The sequence below is a fragment of the Aristolochia californica genome, unplaced genomic scaffold (assembly GCF_029961685.1).
Source record: "Aristolochia californica isolate CCGP_79_NKW_82.1479 unplaced genomic scaffold, dmAriCali1.0.hap1 SCAF_4, whole genome shotgun sequence".
Classification (NCBI taxonomy): Eukaryota; Viridiplantae; Streptophyta; class Magnoliopsida; order Piperales; family Aristolochiaceae; genus Aristolochia; species Aristolochia californica.
The window spans coordinates 5,233,065-5,254,719 of record NW_027182103.1 but is presented as its reverse complement, the minus strand read 5'-3'; the positions used below and the strand labels follow the sequence as shown (position 1 = coordinate 5,254,719).

Sequence of the window (21,655 nt, the reverse complement as noted above, 5' to 3'; positions counted from 1 at the left end):
CTTGGAGAAGGAACACTCATAGCTTGTTTCAGCTTATTAATGGCAACTCAGGGTCCCTCGGCCGACTTGAAGGAACTTTTCTTGAGCTACTCTGTCAACTGTCTTGATATTTGTACGAGAAGTAGCTGTCAAGTGGAGATGACTGTAAGTTAACCTGGGTTTGCTGTGACTCACAAGACAAAGTCTCTTTTGTCACAAACATTTAATACAACATAAAGAGATTTAGAGTGCTTCTGCTACGATTTATTGTGGACGAAAAATGTCGATAAAGAAAGCAAGAATAAACCATCTTATGTAGGGGCTGAAGATAGGGATCAAACATATGGGCAAGACAATAAACTCATAATTGCTTTCACGAATGCGAACACTATCTTATGGAAGTCCTCTATCACCATTCTGATCTGGTGGTAACCTAACCACAGGTCCAACTTGAAAAATTACAGTTCCATGCAATTCTTCTAGTAGCTCTTCTGATATCAGATTTGAAAATTTGTCCTTCAATGTGCTCATAATCCACACAAAAATGCCTACTATCTTCTTTCTTTTGGACTAGAAGCACTGGTGAGGAATAAGAGCTAGTGTTGGTTTTGATAATCGTGGTGTCAAGAATTTCTTGCATTAATATTTCAATTTCTACTTTCGGAAACAAAGATATTGACGGCTTGACAATAGCCGGTAGAGCCCCCGAAATTGATAAAAATCTATGGTCGTGTTCATAGGCAAGGAGCTGGCCCTTGGGTTCCTAGAACACTTCATCAATGTGCAATAAAAGAGGACAAATGAAGTCAAGAGTGTTTGGTTACCTCATCTGAGGGCCATGTAGGCCCTGTGTAGGCCCAGGTGGCTTCTCAAGAGGGGGGAGGGGGGAAATTGATAAATTCAAATTAAAAATAATTTGTATGTGTAATTAAAATAACATGCATAAATACAATTCGATGTAAATATCAACATACACACACCACATGGACAAGTATATTTTTTGTTATCGATGTTCCCCTAGTGGTAGTAACCACCCAAGAACATGTGCTTGGGAAAATTCTACTATTACGCTTTAATAGCAAAAAAGTTACAAAAGATATTCCAATTCACTTTGGCCACATATAGCTCAATACACGATTTTACACAAGCCAATCTACCCAAGAGATTATTGCTAGATAATAGCTATAGCTAGGTTTTTCTATCTAGATTAACAGGTTCTACATAAACCTTTCACAATTTCATAAAAAATAAAGGGAAAAATTACACTCTTACTTGGAGAGATGCTTCTCCTTGAAAGATTCAACTTGCCTTCTTCTTTGTAGGACATTGTGAATAGATCAAGGAGTTTTTACTATGATGTATGCAACAATGATTGAAAGAGATTGAAGATTTTTCAAAAGTAAGGTTCACTCTCTTTCTCTCTAAAGCACTTTTGATAGGAATTTGCAAGCTAAAAGTTTGTGGCTTGAAGATATGCCACTAAATGATAATTGATTCATTTACTCATGGTTTAGTGTGGTATTTATAACTTTTCCAACTCAAACTAACCGTTATTTATCCATTTAAAAAATCAGATCGTTGATTGATCGATCATAACAACTACTTTTCTATTAGACAATGACATTAATCGATGGACTAATTGATCAACATGTTACCGTTGGTCTAGAAATATTAAGTTGATCGATCATTGCCAGTGGCTGATTGATCAATCGAGATTCCCTCTGGCTATGTAATACAAGTATAATCGATCATGCTTGAAGTCCTTTACTACCAAGGGACTATGGTTGATCAATCATACTTGATTGATCATTCCATGAAAATTCTACTTGCCTATACAACTATGATAGATCAATCAATGAGGGATGATCGATTATGCATTATGGCATGAAATGGCCATGTCTTGGATGATTGATCAATCGACTATGGTTGATCAATCATACTTTATATTTTTGGCTTGCACAGTTCTAGATGATCGATCATTATCAGTGACTCATCGATCCTTCCAATGCCAATTTAAAAGTGCAGATTTTATAAAACATGGAAATTTCTCTATAAATGTTTTAACATGTTTCTTAGTGATGCATATGATGATTCTAAACATCTCTATATGTAATTTATATCCTAAAACTCTGATTTCACAAGTACTTAAGGAATAGGAGTTAGCATACACTCTTGCAAAACTTGATTGAGTTGATATGTTTGTCTATGATGTTTGAACTCGAGTCTTCTTCCTTGTGGGTGTTCTTCAAGAGATGTTCTTTGATTGTGCTTGAGGTCTTGAAATTGGCTTTGATGGTTAGACCTTGAGATGCTCTTGAAGGTGAAGTATTTGAAATACTTTAGATTTGCAAGTTATTACTTCAACTAACTTTTGTTATCATAAAAAACAATGTGGGGGTCAAACTACGGTCAACACTCTTGATATGAGTAGGTAGCCTCATAAATGGGCTTCCCCTTCAAATATTCCAAAGTGAACTTAGTTCACCCTCCATATAGTTAATTAATGTGCCCGCCTCTGACAATGGTGCCTACTTGTCGAATTCGAAGAAAGACTTAATAAAATTCCACTAAATGGCCCCAAGTCGACAATTATTGTAACCCAAGGACAATAGCTATCCCTTTTAATATAGAAATGAGATATAATAGCAATTCCAACAGTAATGAGTGGCACTTGGCAAGACATGGATGAGAAATCAAGGTACGACCCTCAATAACAATGAACAAAGATTTTTTTTTTTTGAGTCAAATTCAACCTCTTTGTGACATTTCCATAGAAAATTATGAGTGCTACCTCTATCCAACAATACCATCACATGATTTTGTCAGCAATCTAGCCAATACTCGAAAAGTTTCAGAGCAAATGGAACGTGGACAAATAGGCCCTGAAACCTATCCCATACTAGGCTGGCTCAACCCAGTGCCATACCCCAGGTTGGGCCCCAGAGGATCATAACAATCCACCACATTTCCATGATGGCGACCATGGGCACCCACCCTATGATGGCTCCACTCCTGACCACGTAGCCATTTTCATATGTCTCTCCCGCAAGGATTCGAACCCGTGACATGGCGTCAGTTTTGATATCAAATGTTAGGTACCTATCCAATTTTCCAAAAGCTTTAGAACTTGTGGAACATGGAAAGTTAAACCCTTAAACCTATCTCATACTAGGTTAGCACAACTCAACACCCACACACCAGCTTGGGCTCCACAGAATCATCACATAATTTTTTGAAAATTTTCATGAGTGTAAGAGAAGAGAGAAAAAGTTGGAGGAAGAAAATATTACACATGCAATTGGATTAAAGAGTTTATGTTTAGGGTTCCTCTTCTCTTTATTTTATAACATAAAATATGATAAAAAAAACACTAATGTCTCTACTCACCTTACACCCATGGATGTAAGAGATTGTAAGAAACTACTTTTATGAGAAACCTAAGTAAATATAAATTATATCGTCTAACACTCCTCCCCAAGATCGACTTTATAAATTTAGTTTGTTAAATAATATATCTAATTAAAAGATCAGAAATAAAAGACAATTTTTTTGTTGTAAGTCTTCAACGCCTTAAGTCTTCACTTTAGTTTTTCTACAATCAATCGCTTCATTTTTATTTTTAAACATATATTCTTCATCCTCCATTTCCCCTTAGATTTATTTAGGCTCACTAAAAGGAAATGAAGATTTGGTGGCATAACTTTTTTCAGCACAATTGATTCCATCAACAAATGGTTTCCTTGATTTTTGCTTACATGGGCTAGTATGCACCATTTTCCCTTTTTCTATCTCTTCTACATTCTTGTTTTCTTCTACTTATCTCTTTCTCTTGCCAAATGTTAGCTGAGTGATTTCATGTCGCTACTCAATTGATCAATCAAATGACCACCAAAATAATAGAGTGAACCACCACAAATTTCTATGTGTGTGTGTGTGAGGGGGGATGCTATGGATGGGGCTTAAGGGTGGCTGCACGAGAGAACACATTTTGGAAGGGGTAGGAGCTCAAAGGTGGGAGATGGGGCTTGTATTTGACAATGAGTGGGAGTGCAAGGGATGGGGTATGTGTGTTGCAAACACGAGGGAGGGGGATGAATGGGTCTTGGGGGGAGGGCATCATACGCCGGCTAGCAAGTGTGGGGAAGGGGTCGAATCTAGAGAGAGAGAGAGAGAGAGAGAGAGAGAGAGAGAGATTAGGTCCCATGATGAATAAACCTAGGGGGGATATAAATAGGGTTGTTCACTTTAATGCAAACTTTCAATTTTATTTTACATGGGTTTTACACTTTTAGTTTCAAATTAGTATAACAACCCAAACTTAGGTTGCTACTTTTACTCCCAACATTTTTGCACCTTGGAGTTGAATCTGTTGGCCCAACTGGCTTCTCAAGAGGGGGTGAATCGAGATGATCAAATTAAAAATAAGTTGTGCGTGTAACTAAAAATCATGCATAAAAGTAAGTCAAGATAAAATATAATATGCACACACTATAGGGACAAAGAGATTTTTTGTTATCAATGTTCCCCTAGTGGTAGTCATTGCCTAAGATCCTTGCTTGAGAAAATTTTACTACTTTTAGAAGCTCTAATAGTTGGAATTACAAGAGAATCTGGCTCATGTTTTACTATTTTCAAAAGCTCTAAGGATCTTGGAACTCATAGTCTCAAGATTTCTTCCTATGTGAAGAAAGCACTCATCTCCATTCAAACTCCCGCTCTGAATGATCTCCTCGACTCCACCGTCATGGTTATGATGAGATATGTAAAAGAAAAATGGTTGATGGATCTCCATGAGGACCTCCCTCAAATTATACAAGATGTTATCTTTACTGTCTTTGGACAGACAATTGAGAGCTCCTATGAAGTGAGGATACGGGACCTCACCATGCTACATCGAGTCACCATGGAGATAGTGACTCAAGTACTGAATCCTAGGAAAGGAGCCTTCTCACTAAAGGTGGCATCGAACCGAACCGGTTTGCAAATAGCTCAAGCTTGGCTTGATTTGAAAGCATTTTGAATCGAGTTTGAATAGTGGAACATGCTCGTTTAAGTAACCGAGCGAACTCAAGTGGGCCATGGTTCAATTCGGGAGCTCGCGAGCCGACTTGGCTACTAAATAAAAACCCTTGCCTTTCGGGACTTGAAAACAATAGGAGTCAGGAAGGAGCTTTGTTTCAACTTTCTTTTTCGATTTTGAACTCTTTTGAAATCGAACCAAAAAGTCTCAAAAAGTCTCTTCTAAAATAGTTGTCTAGAAGAAGTTCGTCATTGCCAGGAAGACTAATGGCGTATGTTAAGTGTCAATCACGGTGGCAACCTCACTCAATCCATGAGGTTTTTATCTATTCATTGCACTTCTGCTTGATTTTTGTTCGTAATTTATTCAATCTTGATGTTGAGTTTTTGTTATCTGTCCTGTTTGATTTATCGTTTTTTATTTTCCTTTTCCCCTTGTTTTGTCAAAGTAGGGATGTTGGTTTACTGATTTCCTTATTTCTTTCCCTGCTTTTAAGTCAGAATAAATTGAGCAATTTGCCTGATTTTTCCTATTAAACATAGGTTAGGATGGGAATTGTGAGTCTAATTGGTGGATTGAGATATTTGCCTAGAACAAAAGGGGCAAGTCTGATCCCGACCTGGCCGAGCCGTAGGTTCAATTTTTTTAACAAGGAAGAACACTAATATCTAAAAATTGATAAGATAACAACAAAAGGAGGTAGCTAAAACCTCTATATTTGGCCCAAGACTGCAAACAGTTCCTATGATACTTTTTACTGCAAAGTTTGCAGCAGAGCATTATCCTTGCTCTCTCACTTCTTTCATTTTCACAAGAAAAGCATATTCAACACATGGTTAGGAACAGATAAACCATGTTCTTCTCTAGCAAAGTCTTGACTGTTGAGCAACTTCTCCAAAAACATCCTAAGATAACAAAAATAAATGTCGTTCAAGCAAAGTTATATACAGAAAACTAGAAAAATAGGTGGAAAAAAGTGGAAATTGAAGATTTTCTTTTGCCCTTGATTAGTCTTATTTATGAAAGCAATATAACCATTTGTTGGTTATGAATATATCTGCAACTTCTGAATTTGTATATACATGCTAACGTGAGTATACTTTTATGATGATGGTAAAGTCTCCATGTGGTGGAAATTATGTATGGTTTAGTCTCTAATGGTTGAATCTCTGTAATAGTGAGATATTGTTCTAGTTGCTAGATGGGGGGAACCAATCTGTAAAATTTTCAGTTACACTTTTACATCATTAATATGGCTATGTGAACTATTTCTGGGACATAATCATGCTTGGAGTTGTGACCTACTCTATTACTACGAGTGTATGCTATTCATTTGAAACTTAAAATCTCTTAGAGCCTGCACTTTTGGATACATATTGCATGGGTATGGTCATTTGGATCTTTTGCTAACTTTTATTAGTGTGTATTTTGTTTCGGGAATGGATAGTTGGTTAGTTGTGTTTCGTATCATGTGGCTGTTGCTTGCTATTGGATATACTGAATTTGCAGTTTTTATTTGGGTGATTGTAAATTTGATATTTCATTAAAAAATTTGTGTTTGAATATTGAATAAATTTTTTGCATAATATTATGCAGTGTTTGTAAACAATTTATGCAAAGTTTATGTAGAGGTCATGTCCAATTTTAAGTAAAATTTATGCATAATTTTACAGACGATTTATTTGACATGTATTTTATCCGAAGTTTAAAATGTAAGTTTGAGCTCGAACTCGGTTAAAATTATTGGGCTTGAGCATGATTCCAATTTTAGGCTCGAGGCTGGGCTAGGCTCGAGCTTGAGTTCAAAATATTTAAATCAAGCCCAGTTCGAACATATGCTGGTACGAGCTCGGCTTGACTCGATGCCACCCCTACTTCTCACGACTCACAACAGTCAATATTTTTTGGTTAATGGCAATCTTCTAGAAGGTCCGTTTGGATTATGGTTACTTTATGGCCAATAGGATGGTCGATATTGCTGTCAATTCAAGGGAGGATAGTCTTTCATTTGCACAAGGTATCATTGCCATTCTCCATCACAATGGTGTAGACCTCTCAGATGAGGTATCCATGGACACGATGAAAGAAGATGTCCATAAGAGAAATAGAAGTTGGAAAATTTGGGTTCACCAAATGGTGAAGATAGTGGATCCAAAAATAAAAGATACCATAGGAGTCTGCCCTGCAACTTGCCTCTTCTAGAGATGAGCTTAGTCTTGAGCCTCCCATGAATCAGTTTGAATTCACGAAGAGGAGAAGAACAGAAGAAGGTGGTTCATCATCCACAGATCATCTATCTACTCTAGAAGACGTTGTAGATAATGCTCGGGCTACTTAGGTAGTAGTCATATCCACTTTGGATGAGATGAAAGCACGACAACAGAAGATCGAGCAACTTTTCGACAACATCCTCACCCGACGCCCACCTCGAGGTTAGTTGACCGTAGGATCCACCCATCTATTTTTTTATTTTCGGTGTACATGTTTTTATTTGATATACTTGTAAGTATCACTCTTATACTTGTACATATCATTTTGTAATCATTAGAAACTCTTTATGATATGGCCTTTGAGCCATTGTTTGTTTTATTATTCTATGCATTCAATTAGAGATCTTTTTGAATATGATAAAAAAGGGGAGAAAATAGGGAACTTGGATAAAAAAGACCTAGTCACTAATAAAATTGTGCGTAAATGGATTAAAACAAACTATGCACAAATTAAGGGGGAGCTTATGATAAAATCTCATATTTACATAACTCCTGCCCTTAGGGAAGTATAACTTTTATTTTTTTTCAAGTTAGGTATTGTTATCATAAAAAAATGGGGAGATTTTGACTGTAGGTTGACTCCCACATTGTTTTTTATGGTAACTAAATTTAATTAAACTAATAACTTGCAAATCTAAAGTATTTCAGATACTTCACCTTCAAGAGCATTTCAAGTTCTAAAGCGTGAAAGCCGAATTCAAGACTTCAAGCACAATTGAAGAACATCTCTTGAAGAAGCACCCACAAGGAAGAAGACAAACGAGAAGACTCGAGTTCAAGCATTAAAGACAAACATATAAATTCTATCAATTTTTGTAATAGAGTTTTCTAACTCCTATTCCATATGCACTTGTGAAATCAGAGCTTTAGGATATAAATTGCATATAGACATGTTTAAGATCATAATACACATAACTTAGAAACATATTAAAGCACTTAGAGAGAAATTGTCATGCTTTATAAAGTCTAAACAATTAAACTGGCTTTTGAATGATCGATCAACCACATGTATTGATCGATCATCCAGAAAGGTGCAGGCCAGAAATGTAAAGCATGATTAATCAACCTTAGTCGATTGATCAATCATCCAGGACGTGGCTATTTCATGCTAGAACACATGATAGATCATCCCACTTGGATTGATCAATCATAGTTGTCCAAGCAAGCAGAATTTTCATGAAATGACGGATCATCTCTCCAGATTGATCGATCAGTCAGAACATTGCCATCATGGGACTTCAAGTATGATCGATCTTAGGAAATTACATTAATCGATCATACTTATATTACACAACCAAAGGGAATATCGATTGATCGAATGATCGATCAACTTGACTTTTCTAGACCAATAGTCACATATTGATTGATTTGTCCATCAATCAATAAGTCACTGTTTGATAGAAAAGTAGCTATTATGATAGATTGATCAATCGATCACTCACCAATGATTGATCAATCACTGGTTTGATTTTTGAAAACTGGCAAATAACAATTAGCCCATTGATTGAGGTTTTCATTTCAGTGATCAAATTTCCACGCCTACATACTTAAAATTCATGGCTTGAGTTGTTCAACATAATATTATTTTACTTACATAATTTGGAGACTTAATAAGATCAATCGAAGCTTTTAATCTAACTTGACAACTTTTTGGCCTAACATTTTTCAAACAAATTTGATATTGTCCAAAATGGTCTACTTCTTAAATACAGATTTTTTGAGGGCCTTTGTGACTGTTGTTTGAATGGTTTCTTTCTTCCAGTTCTTCTATTAGTTTCAGTCTGTTCACCATTCAAATATTGAGTGCTCTATTAGAATGCTCCTCTCCCAGATGGGGTGGAGCAATTTTCTAAAAACTTTTTATAACTGAATTGATCAACCTACTGTCCCCTCGATTGGGATGTTCTTGTGAATATGATGTAGTCTCTTCAATTATGAAAACCATAGAACAATAATTTTGTTCTCTAATGATAAGTTTACGATGGTTCGACTGAGCCTACGTCTGCCGGAGCGACAAGAATAAATCTTCACTAATGATAATCAGGGTTACATAATCCTTATATAATATTAAACGCTAGAGGTATTTGTGTCGAAAAGACACAAATACCCCTATACATTAATATCTCCCCAACCATATATAATATGAGTCATATGCTCAACACATCCCAAGATTAGAAGTTTAGGATACGGAAATTTTCCTCATAAACCAACGAATAAAACCCTTGAAGTTTTAATCTATTTAAGAATAAACAATTAGATTTTGGAACAATAGGGAAAAGAAAAGATTACGACTTCCACTTTCAAAGTAAACTAGAGAACCAGAGAGAGGAAGTAGTTTAAGCAGGCGCCAAGTCGTGAGGCCAACTGGGTGACGGTTAATCCAAAGTAACCTATCTTCGTATGCCCCATTCCTTTCGTCACTTATACTTGGATATTCTGTCAACTATTGTTATATAAATGACAAACTCCATTAATAATCCCCACTCAACATCGAAGCCAGAACCTGTAGATCCACACAGTAGTGTTGATCAGGCGACCGATGGCTGAAAAGGAAGCTGTCGTGAGCAAGGGCCATGAGGAAGGGATGAAGCTTGCGCTTTCTATACTGGAGGAGTTCGAGATGCCAATGGGTCTGCTTCCATTGGAGGATGTCATCGAGGTGGGCTTCGTCAGGCCTACCGGATACATGTGGATTGCCCAGAAAAAGAAGGTGGAGCACCAGTTCAAAATGATCAACAAGCTTGTGAGCTACGACGCGAAGATTAATGGGTTCGTGGAGAAGAAGCGAATCAAGAAGCTCAAGGGAGTGAAGGCGAAGGAGTTCCTGTTGTGGCCACCAGTTAACGAGATCACCGTGGATAATCCTCCCAGTGGGAAGATTCATTTTAAGAGTCTCGCCGGGATCACCAAGACCTTCCCAGTCGAGGCTTTTGCTGCAGGACAGTAGTAAAAGAAGAGTCTGTCATAAACCCTTTCCGGTTTCCTACGATATTTGCTACCATTAATGAAACAGTTTGTTTCACGTTATTCTTTTTCTTTTTACTTCTCTTCTTCTTTCTCTCCGATTTGCCGTTTGCTGTCCGGTCAAGCGATGGACTACGATCCTTACCTGGAATATATTTGATCAGGGACGAATGAATCGGAGAAAATAATGTTTGTTTAAGCGGCAAGCATCTGCTGCAATGCAATCTTCAATCTATTTTTATGTTATTTTTCTTGCAAATGCTTCTCTTGACGCAATTAGTTTGGTAGAGAAAGGACATCACGATTATATTTGCTGACCAACATATGTTTCTATTTTATATGCTATGTCACGCGGCTAGATCGTAGTCCCTCGCCATGCGGCCTAACTTACTTAGGCTGAAAAGGAAGTTAATCAGCCTCTATTTTAAGAAAAAATAAGACAAGAATAGATAAATGAGTACGAATTTATGAAAACTAAGTACGAATTTGAAGATATTATAAGTGACTTATAAAACCCCTTATCCATTATTCAAACTCTACCTAATGAGAAATTGTCACGTAAATCTTAAATTAATTCAAATTCAAATAAGTCATTATCTCACATTAATTAAATCCCTTAAAAATCCTATCCAATTCTATCGGGATAACTCCAACTACAAATTTCGAATTTTGAACTCATCAGCCAGCTATCTGTATAGGCCAGCGCAACCGCCTAACTTGGAGTAGGCCAACAAGTGGTAACCATATGGGCAAGAATGGATGAGTGGGTGTCAATTATTGACAAGGGCCATGCTTCCCAAAGTTAGATTGATCAATGAAGGGTGTCAATAATGGATGAGTAGGTGCACCTAGCCCATCAAAGGGAGAATCTTTCACCTACAAATAGGTCAGGCTATAAAGTATACAAAACAATGTTATTAGACTTCAACCTATATATTTTCTTTGTGTTTTCATTTAATTAAGATAATGAATGATCAAGAGTATTAAAATAATCAATCATACATAGAGTTGTTAGGTGCTTAAAAATAATAATAATCAATGTATGTAATACTCAGGAATAACCAGCAAAATGAGTAATTATCAATAAAAAAAATTTCCGACAATAATTAATCATTTCTTAGTGAAATTATGTCGCCGAGAATATTTTTCTTGACAAAATTATTTCGTCAAGAATTTTTTTATTTATAAAAAAATTTCTTGTAGAAATAATTTTGTTAAGAAATATATATAATATATATATATATTTTATTTGATTCTACATTTCATGATTTGAAGGGTTTATGTTTGAAGGAAGTTAGAAGAGAAGGAAGAGAAGAAAGAAGAAGTTTTGATAAGAAGGAGAGAGGACTCGAGTAGAAAAGAAAATAAAACTACGACACCAAGAGAGGAGCTTGAATTGTAAATTCGAGCCCTCGGTAATTTTCTTGGAGAAATAATTTCATCGTAAAAAATTCTCCGTGAAATAATTTTTATGAGAATTAAATTTTTTAAAATAATTCTCAGAGAAATTAGGGTGTCAAGAACAGTTTTTATAGTGAGATTATTTTCCTGAGAATACTTTTTACGACAGAATTATGTTTTTGAGAAAAGTATTATGGAGGAAAAAAATTCACTAAGAACTTATTTTAAGGAAGAATAATTTCATCGATAATAAACTTAATTTAATTTTTAAAAATAATTATGGTTGAAATAATTTTGTCAAGAATAGTTTTATGGCAAAATTATTTCATCAAAAATAGATTTTATACAATTATTTTGTTGTGCATTACTTGTTAATATTTTTATTTTATGTAAAATTATTATTCACATGTTTAAAATATTTAATAAAAATTGGACGAAAATCAAAATTTTTATTTATATGATTAAATATATACAAAATATGGTTTATTGATTATATAACAAGTAATTAACACAAAAAAAGGGGTTGAACCTTACTTGATTCAAGTTGGAGTGACCACCAAAGGCACTGGGTGATTAATACAAAAGTATACTTGTTGTCATGATCAACATCTCTATTGGAAGTAGTTTCCTAATTCAGTTTAAGTGGTTCTTAATCAGTTTACAAGAGGATTAGTGCTTCTAAATCGTGGTACTTTCCCAAGACTTGGTTGGTTTCTTGGTTCAGCACCCTTGCTCATTCATGGGCTTTTCAACAAGGAAAACCCATATAGGCAACTTGGTGGTGCCTCTTATTTTGAAGGGTTAATTTGGTTGAATATGGATCTTAGCTGAGAACACCTTAGAAAATTGATATTGTAGGCTGGATTATGGGCCTTCTATGGGCTGTTTTGACTTTAAAATGTTTATTTCAGCATACAAGCAATACATGGTGGTGTTTTCTTCTACATTGGTTGAGTAAAAAGAAAATTCTCCATGGCTGAAAAACACTTTTCATGTTTGGTAAAAGTGATTTACTCAAGATCACTACTGTTCCACCTAAAAGTTTATCAAACTACTTAAGTTGGTCACAATCTGTTAAAAAGTTCCTCAGTACCCGAGACTTGTCTAACCACTTGAGTAAGACTCCTCCAATTATAGATGAAGAAAATATTATTTATAGAAAAAAATGGCTTAAAGATGAGACTCTTGTCATTAGCCGACTGATAAACAATACGAAAGAAAATGTGGCAAAAAATGTTTCCCATCTTGAAACTACTAAACTTGTTTGTGACACTTGTGTAAAACTTTATTCTAGTGCTGACAATTTACAAAAGCTACATGATGTTTTTAGACAATGTACAATACCAAACAGGGGGAGAATTTGCATGATTACTTTGCCAAATTTAGAGGTCTCATGCAAGAGTTGGAAACTTGCTACACCTTTATTATTGCAATTCAGGAAAAACAATGGGAAACATTGGTGGTTGTCGTTTGGCTTGCAAATATGAAACCGTATCTTGAAGTAACTAAGACTCAAATTCTCTGTATTCCTAGAATAGAGGAGGCAATGCAAATAATAGAGGAAGAGGGAGATATGGTAGAGGTGGTAGACCTACTCAAGGGTCTCAAAGGACATACAATCCAAATTGGATATGCACTCTTGTGGGGGACTTAATCACCTTGTTGATACATTATGGAGAATAAATGGAAAACCGGAGTGGGTTACTGCTAACCAAACTTCCACTACAGCTAAGAATGAAAGAAATGTTGAAACTAAAAAGGGAAAACAAGCCTTAACAGATAAGGATTTTGAGTTACTTCATAAACTTAAAGCTATATTACAATCTCCCTCCACCACAATATCAACATCAACATCACCTTCTACTAATACTATTGTCACCACCGTTATAGGAGTGTTCTCTATTGCATCCCACTCTCCATCTCTTTGGATCATTGACTCTGGAGCTTCCAAGCATCTAACTAGTAATGTTAAACTCTTGAGTTTTTTTATCTCCTTGTACAAAAAGAAAAGTTTTGAGTCCATAACTAACGGATCTCAAACCAAAGTACAAGGGATGGGATCCACTTATGCTTCACCCTATACTTCATAAACTCAATTTCCATTAAGTTTATTATCTACTAGTCAATTAACAAAAATGTTTCATTGCTCCATAACTTTTTCCTACTCATTGTACCTTTCAAGATTTGCAAAATGAAATAGGTAATTAGTGGAAACCATGAGAAAGGGGGTATTTACTTCATGGACACACCAACAGTCACTACCACAACAAATTCAAAAGAAGAAGTTGGCACAATAAATTGGGACATCCCTCACTTCAGTCTATCCAGACATTATTTCCTTCACTCAAATCTATGTCTAATTTATAGTGTAAACTGTGTTGCTCTCCTCGATCTGAAATTAAGGGGGTTGTCCCATTTTCATGAATTCGTTACGATGTATGAGAACCACTCAATGTCTCAAATATCTCTCAATCTAAATACTTTATTATTTTCATTGATGATTATACTAGAGTGACATGGTTATTCATTATGAAAGATAGGTCAAAAGTTTTGTCTATTTTTAAATCCTTTCATATTATGATCTCTATTCGATTTGATTCACAATTGAAAGTACTTTGATTTGGCAATGCCAAAGAAAAAATGTCTGGAGAGTTCCAATTTTTTTGTAGTTAATATGGTATTATTCATCAATCATCATGTGCCAACACTCCACAATAAAATGGAGTGGTTGAAAGGAAAAATAGACACTTACTTAAAGTTATCAAGGCTCTACTAGAGCACATGAATGTGGCTCATTTTTATTGTCCATATGTGGTTCTCACATCATGTCTTCTTATTAATCGGTTGCCTTCTTCGGTCTTTCACGAGAAGTCCTCTGGACAAGGATTGTTATACAAATGCCATGGACATATTAATGTTGAAAGTATAGTAGATACTGATTGGGTAGGCTCTCCGAATGATAGAAATCTACATCTGGCTATTTGCACACTAGTTGGAGGAAATTTGGTAACTTGGAAAAACAAAAAACAAAATGTAGTTGCTAGATCCAATGAAGAGGCAAAATATAGAACTATAGCATATGCAGTGAGTGGACTAGATTAGATCAAATCTCTCCTCTCAAAATTAGGGTTCAACATAGATACTTTGATGAAATTACATTATGATAAACAAGTTGTCATCCATATTGCCTCTAATCTGGTCTTGCATGAGAAAATAAAGCATAATGATTTGGATTTCTACTTTATAAAACAAAAAAAACTACAACCTAGTATTATTAGCCTCAAACATGTCTCATCTCAACAATAAGTTGCTGACATATTCACAAAGCCAGTTGCTTCAAAGACTTTAACCACTACATGATCCAAGTTGGAAGTATATGATGTTTTCGCACTACCAGCTTGAAGCAGAGCGTTAGAAGACAAAAATGGGTAGTTACATACCTATAATTTTGCTTGTTTTTCTTCACTCTTAAATTCCCAGCCCTTAGGGTAAAGGGTACTTTTATAATTCTTATAAGTCAAGAGATTATATAAAGCTAAGGGGGAGAGTTAGTGATTCACTTTGAACCCTAACTCCTCCCACCTTCAATTTCTTCATCTCGATCTCTCCCTCCTCTCTTCTTCTCTTCTTCTCAAATCTTCACCTTACCACTCTCTCTTTTCACCACTTCTATTCACCTTGACTTCACATGTTGCCAATGTTGATGGATTCTTGAGATTTATCAACTAATAAAATATAAAATATCAGGTCTTATAATTGTGAGATAAATGAGTCTACCAACTAAACATGAAAATCTATTGACATCTACGTCACTTCTAGATTAAACACATAATTTAACATTTATATCCATAGGAGTATCTACTATCTTACATCCAAGTATACATATTTCTTTCAAGAGATCTAGAACATACTTGATTTGGAATAAAACTATGTCATGACAAGATTGAACAACTTCTATCCAAGTATTTTAGTAAGCCAATTTCTTTAAGTTAAAAAGCTCCACCTAAATCTTTTTTAACTTTACTGAATTCCCATAATGTCATTGTCTATAATGATAATGTCATTCACATAAGCAACTACATATCGGATGGATGCAACAAGCAAATTAGGGTTGCCATGGATGATGAGATCTAGGCTATACCTCAAGAGGCAAGCCTATTTAACACACTCCATGGGTAGTGAACGATTGTTTGGGGGGTGCTCAGGGCAAGTTTCTAGACATCAAGAGTGACACTAGAACATGTTGACAGGTAATTTTATAATCTTATAGGCAATTAGGGGATGAGTGGATGTCAATTATGGGAAAAGGGATGCATCTCAAGATTAAAGGGCACCTACCCTATGGGAAAGGGCATCCCTCACCTATAAATAGGTGGATTGTAAACTATGGAAAGTGAAAAAGCTTTGCCTAGAGGTAGCCTACCCCCATTACCGCACCTTTCAGAAGCAGCACATAAAACAAAATAAACTGAGAGACATCCTCATTTAGTTTTCTTTTCTTCGATCGCCTTAATTTTTGCCTTGCAACCTTTTTCAAAACCAAAAATGCATCATTGTGGGATCGCAGCGACTGCTTCAAAGATCCTTCTCCATTCTCAACCAAGACAACAAATCTCTCCTTTTCTCTCTATTTCCCTCTCGCCAGCGCTTCCAAATTCTGAAGAAAAATACAAATCTCCCATTCTCCCTCCCTCGCACGCCCATTGCTTACCACAAGTAATGAATGAAACCAACAAAAGCTAAAACAGAAAACTCAACCCCATTTGCAGCACAAATCTTTCTGCCCTTTTTTCCCCATTCAGAGATTACACAAACGAAGATAGCTCCTCCAAAGCAGAAATTCCCTTGAGGGCAGCAGCAGCACATACGACTGCAAAATCCGAGAGGAAAAACAACATTGAATAACAGCTACCGTGCACCCCACTTGGCTGTTGTCATCACTCTATATTTGGCACGACAGGTTCCAAGTAAAGCAAATTTAAAGTTTCAATCTGTCAGCCCAGTAATGGCCTAACTTGAAAGACGGTTGAGAATAAAATAAATGGAGTTTCTATTTTCATGAATAAAATGATAGAATGATGAACATGAATAATAACAATCATCCAGCTACTCAGATATAGTGCCCACTAGATATCCATCCATGACTTCCAGTATTGGTATATATGCTGATTTCTATATACATCTACACGAATTTCCGCCAACCATCCTAAAACTTTCTTCACTGCTTTGCTCTTCTCTTAATTTCTGGTACAAAGCCAATCAATTGTACAGTTTCTCTTTCTTCTCTAGTCCCTTTGATGATTGGGACATTAGAATGATAAAGGCGGGCCAAAGCAATAGAATTAAACAAAAAAGATGGGAGGAAAAATGAAACCAGAGCGACAAAAATCGAAAGAATGAATGAAGTGAGTAGGAACCGAAAAAACTTAGCTGTCTCCCTCTGGTTTTGACTACTCTGAAGTTATCGCTGACAGAGACAGGATCTGGTTTGGTGTCTATGAATAGGAAGATGAAGAGAAATATCACACGAGCAGGAAAATGAAACATCAGTGACTCAGCAACTATAATGCCTAACCGAGTGCTCTAGTACTTGCTGGCTTGGACAGATCATCTCTTTCACCCGTGTTCCATTTTTGTAAATTTTGAATGTTGGAACAATCCTCACATTCTCAGCATTAGCTACTGCTGGGTTCTTATCCACATTAACCTTCATTAGACAAAAACAATCACAGCAGTGAGATTATATGTGAAGAAAAAAGAGTTCAGAAAATTTTCATTCACTGATGAGTTACCTTAAGAAAATTCAATGAGGGATACTGAAGACGTAGCATGTCCACAAATGGGGATATCTGTTCACATTGGGGATTTGAAGGCTCCCGGAAATGAACCACAGAGACCCCTGCAGAAGGAATATGTATATTATTAGGGTGTCATAAATGCTGGAGAGAACTATAATAGAGAGAATAGGAACAGATGATGTCCTACCAGGAGAAGATATAGCCACCATAAAGGGGTCCATTCCTGAAATTTCTTCAACTTCACCACCAAGCTTCATGTTGTAAACCTCTTCACCCAGTGATTTTTTCAATGCTACTTGTGCATGAAAAAGAGCCTCAGCAACCTCTTTGTCACCTGGAAGCTCCTTCCGCAAAACCTCATAGTCTCTAACAGAATCAGCCCAGCGCTCAAGCTTCATATTTCAAAAAAGACAATTAACCAACAACATCCATAGATTTACAAAAAAGAAAAGTCATAAATGGGCAGTAAATTTTTAGAAAAAAAAAAAAAATGGTCCAAGACACAATACCTAGGAAAAGAAAACTTACCTTGTCATTAGAGGCTGCACGACGTAAAAGGGCTTTTGTGTAATTATGCTGGATTCTCAAAGCTTCGTTGCAATCTTCAACAGATCTCTCCCATTGTCCTAGTTTATACCTGCAAGCTGCCCTATTGCAATAGAGAACAGGATTGGAAGGATCATACTTTAGACCTTCTCCATAAGCCATGCAGGCTTCTAAAAATTTTCCAGCGTTGAAATGGTCATTGCCTCGGGCACGTGCTCTTGCAACCAACCTCACACTGTTTAGAACAGTCACAACTTCAACGTTAAGAGGATCAATCTGACTAGCTTTCTCAGCAGCTGCAACTGCATTCTCGAACCTGAAAAACATCCATCATCAATTCTCACTCGCCCAAATTCCTAACCTAATCACTTTGGAACATAAAATTTGTGGCTCACCTCCCCAATGCCATTTCAACTTGTGCTTTAACAAAAAATGGGTAAGAATCACAGAGCATCCCAAAGAATTTGGATTGAGAGTATGAAGGAGAAGAGACTTCAAATTTTGGTAAGCTCGAAACAGCAGAATCAGCCTCAACAAGTTGATGGAGCTTGAGTAAAGCTTCTGCTCTAGATGCAAACAACTGGAAATATGGGATATTAACATCAGAAAATATCCTGCAATAAAGGGAACTATACTCAACAATGTGATGCAGTATATTAATCAGGAATTTTTACCTGAGGTGAAGAATCTGCCCCAGCAGCAATTGCAGCATCTCCTTCCCTCAATACGCTCTTCCAGTCACCAATTTTTCGAGCATCATTACATCTGATCAAGTGCTTCTCAACCATTTGTAGCTTCAGTAACTCACTTGTATCAGGGATCTGAACAAAAAAGAGGTGCCTCCGGGCATTCTCAACCTGCCCTAACCTACAAAAGGAGTACACAATCTAAGCAATCTGGCTCTTGATTCAGAGTACTCTCGGTATAACAAAAAAACAAAGAGGCTGAACAACAAATGTATCTGTCCAAACCAAATAACCTGTGGGAGATTATATCTACATATGTACATATATATAGATATATGAAATATATAGATAACCTACAAAAGGATCACACAATCTAAGCAATTAGACTCTTGATAAGATAAATCTCGGTATAATAAAAAACAAAGAGGCTGAACAACAAACTTATCCATCCAAACCAAACAGCCAGTAGGAGACTATAAACATACATACGTACATACATAGAAACACACACACACACACACACACATATATATATATATATATATAGAAAGAGAGAGAGAAACATGTGTGACAGCACAACAAACAGTAATACTAAGAGAACAGGAAAATGCATAAAAAATTATTAATAGTATCAAACCCAATCAACCATGCAACCAGAAATTGACCCAATAAAATAAATCACCTCAGTTCATAGGTGTATGCAACGAGAAACTGGACACTAGCATAATTAGTCAAGACATGAAACAAAGTGCTTGAATGTTGAAAACCACCTTAAAAACAGAATTTCATAAATGCTAATAACAGAAGAAATGACAAAATGGGGTGGTCAATTAAGTCTGCAATTGTCAAACAGGGATGAGATGCTAAAAGAGGCCAAAGAGCAACAAACATTAACGGAGGTGAATGTCGGTGAAACTGGCAGAGCAGGAAAGATAAAGGCAGCCATAGTAAAAAGAAGCCCAACTTAAGAACTGCTGGAACACGGATACATTGACTCTGAAATATCAAGGTGAAAAAGACGGAAACAAGTGAACCTACTCACTCTAATGAAGTGCCACCGGCATAAGTTACTTAACTGCACACATATCGAAAAGGAAGGAACCTAAGAGTGCAAATGCACCTGTAAACCTAAATAAATAAACAAAAGCAGACCAAGATGAAATAAGAACGCAATCAACAGCAAAGAAGCAAAAAATTTCGACAAGAAAAGTACATTTACTTCAGCACCATCATAACGAGTGCTCTAACCCGGTGCACGTCCAACGATCCCAACTAAACTAAAGCAACAAGTAAATCCAACGTCTTAAGCAACACAAAGGGGAAATTAAACAGCCATTTCCCAATGTTCCGGTTCAAACTTGACAAAGGCACAAAGAAAAGAAAGCAAATTACGAACAGAATGGGACTCAACGATTTTCCTTACCGTAAATGCAGAGATACCAGCCTCTGATGGGCTCTTGCAAAAGCAGGATCCAACTGCAGAGCCTCCTCGCATTCCCTAACCGCTTCTGTCAACCTCCCGAGACCAATCAAAGCCGCCGCACGGTTACTCCTACAAGCTGCATTATCTGGCCACATTGCTATAGCACGATCATACAAACCCAGAGCCTCAGCAAAATTTCCCCTCTTATACTGCTCGTTACCAATTCTTTTGACCTCCTCCGGATCCGTACTTGCCATCCCCTTCCTGACCATCACAGTGGCCCCGGCAGACTGAATATTGCCCGTTACGCTGGCCGACGCAGCGCCCACTGTTTTGCCCCTCATTATACTCCCATGGCCATAATTTCCCATCCCCGAACCCAAAACATCGCTTCGGGTAGGATAACGGCTAGCCATGGGTTTGCCAATTTTGCCCGGCGGGCAAATGTTGCCGCTAGGCAAGAAATTGGTGCTAGGAGAGCTGACGGAACTGCCACCCGAGTAGATCAGCGGGGCACCACCGGAATTGGAGCGGGCGTGGCCGGGTCGAGGACGAGAGGATCGGGCGCTCTCGGCAGCGGTGGGAGAGCCCTCACTCGACCCTGAGAGTTCACCGGAGTGACTGTCGGATCTCCTAGCAACGGCATTTGCGTTGGTCTTTCCAGACACGGAGCCAGAAGAGCTGGAACTGGAGCTCGCAGCTCTGGAGACGTGGGTTCTTAGTGGAGAGACGGGAGAGCCCAGATCGAGTTCTTTGAAATCAGGTTTGTTAGTTTCGCAGCTTAAAACGGAGTTGAAACGGTCGGCGAGGGCATCGTGCCCAAGTTCCTGAGAGGGCTTCTGGGGATTACCTTCAGAATGCGACATTTTTTGGAGAAAAATCAAGACTTTGAAGGGTCAAGTTTCTGTTATTGTACAAATGGTCGGGTCTGCAATCAGTCTCTGTATCGACAGCGAGGAAGTGAAGGAGACGATAGAGAAGAGAAAGATTGGGAAGAGGAAGAAGAAGAGGGGGAGGAGGAGGAGGAGGAAGAAGACATGTAGAAGAGATGGGGATCTCGTGATTGGAAAGGAGGAAGCAAGGAATGAATGCGGGTGTTAGAAAAGTTTAGTGACAGACGAGAAAGAGAGAAGAGGGAGAGAGCACAGAAGAAAGGACGAAAGAGCGAAGGGAGCTCTCTTTTATATTCTTCTTCTCTCCTTGTGTTTTTTGTTTTTTTTTGCTTTCTTTCTTTCACCCGCCTCCTCTTCTTCTCCCTCTCACCTTCTTTACCCTCATTCCCTCATTCTACGATTTTCTCTTGCTTATCTGCTTCCTTTTCTCTTGATTTCTTTCCATTCCTGTTTTGTTCTTTTCCTTGGAAGAACGCGCAGGCTAAGAGCTGCAGACGTGAGAAACCATTATTGAATTGCCCTTTTTTCATTGCAACTTTAATTTCATTTGGTAACGAGATTTGGCTTCCTGGGAAGGTTTTAAATACCCCCAAAACGGAAGTACGAAAATGCCCCAAAGTGAATCCGCTCTAACTTGTCCTGACTCAGCACTGGAGAATCATTATCTCAAGTTTC

The 21,655-nt window shown here is 37.2% G+C and overlaps 2 protein-coding genes across 2 annotated transcripts; one reads left to right on the top strand and one right to left on the bottom strand.

The window, feature by feature from the left end:
* The first annotated feature begins 9,764 nt into the window (after positions 1-9,764).
* LOC137961866 (uncharacterized) lies at positions 9,765-10,544 on the top strand. The gene has a single exon (XM_068808472.1). The coding sequence runs from the start codon at positions 9,809-9,811 to the stop codon at positions 10,214-10,216; it is 408 nt and encodes a 135-aa protein (XP_068664573.1). The 5' UTR covers positions 9,765-9,808; the 3' UTR covers positions 10,217-10,544.
* Positions 10,545-16,660: 6,116 nt separating this feature from the next.
* LOC137962974 (TPR repeat-containing thioredoxin TTL1-like) lies at positions 16,661-21,449 on the bottom strand. The gene is made up of 7 exons (XM_068810129.1): positions 20,088-21,449; positions 18,653-18,845; positions 18,374-18,558; positions 17,961-18,294; positions 17,620-17,824; positions 17,427-17,533; positions 16,661-17,341 (listed from the first exon to the last, which is right to left on the bottom strand). The coding sequence occupies exons 1-7, from the start codon at positions 20,951-20,953 to the stop codon at positions 17,189-17,191; spliced, it is 2,043 nt and encodes a 680-aa protein (XP_068666230.1). The 5' UTR covers positions 20,954-21,449; the 3' UTR covers positions 16,661-17,188.
* Positions 21,450-21,655: the final 206 nt, after the last annotated feature.

Bases quoted from the DNA above. Each gene is read 5' to 3' on its own strand.
- LOC137961866 (XM_068808472.1), top strand. From the start codon at position 9,809: ATGGCTGAAAAGGAAGCTGTCGTGAGCAAGGGCCATGAGGAAGGGATG.
- LOC137962974 (XM_068810129.1), bottom strand. From the start codon at position 20,953: ATGTCGCATTCTGAAGGTAATCCCCAGAAGCCCTCTCAGGAACTTGGG. The intron at 18,295-18,373 runs GTGAGCCACAAA...GATGTTTTTCAG, and splicing joins GTTGAAATGGCATTGGGGAG to GTTCGAGAATGCAGTTGCAG. The intron at 17,825-17,960 runs GTAAGTTTTCTT...TGAAATATGAAG, and splicing joins GTGCAGCCTCTAATGACAAG to CTTGAGCGCTGGGCTGATTC.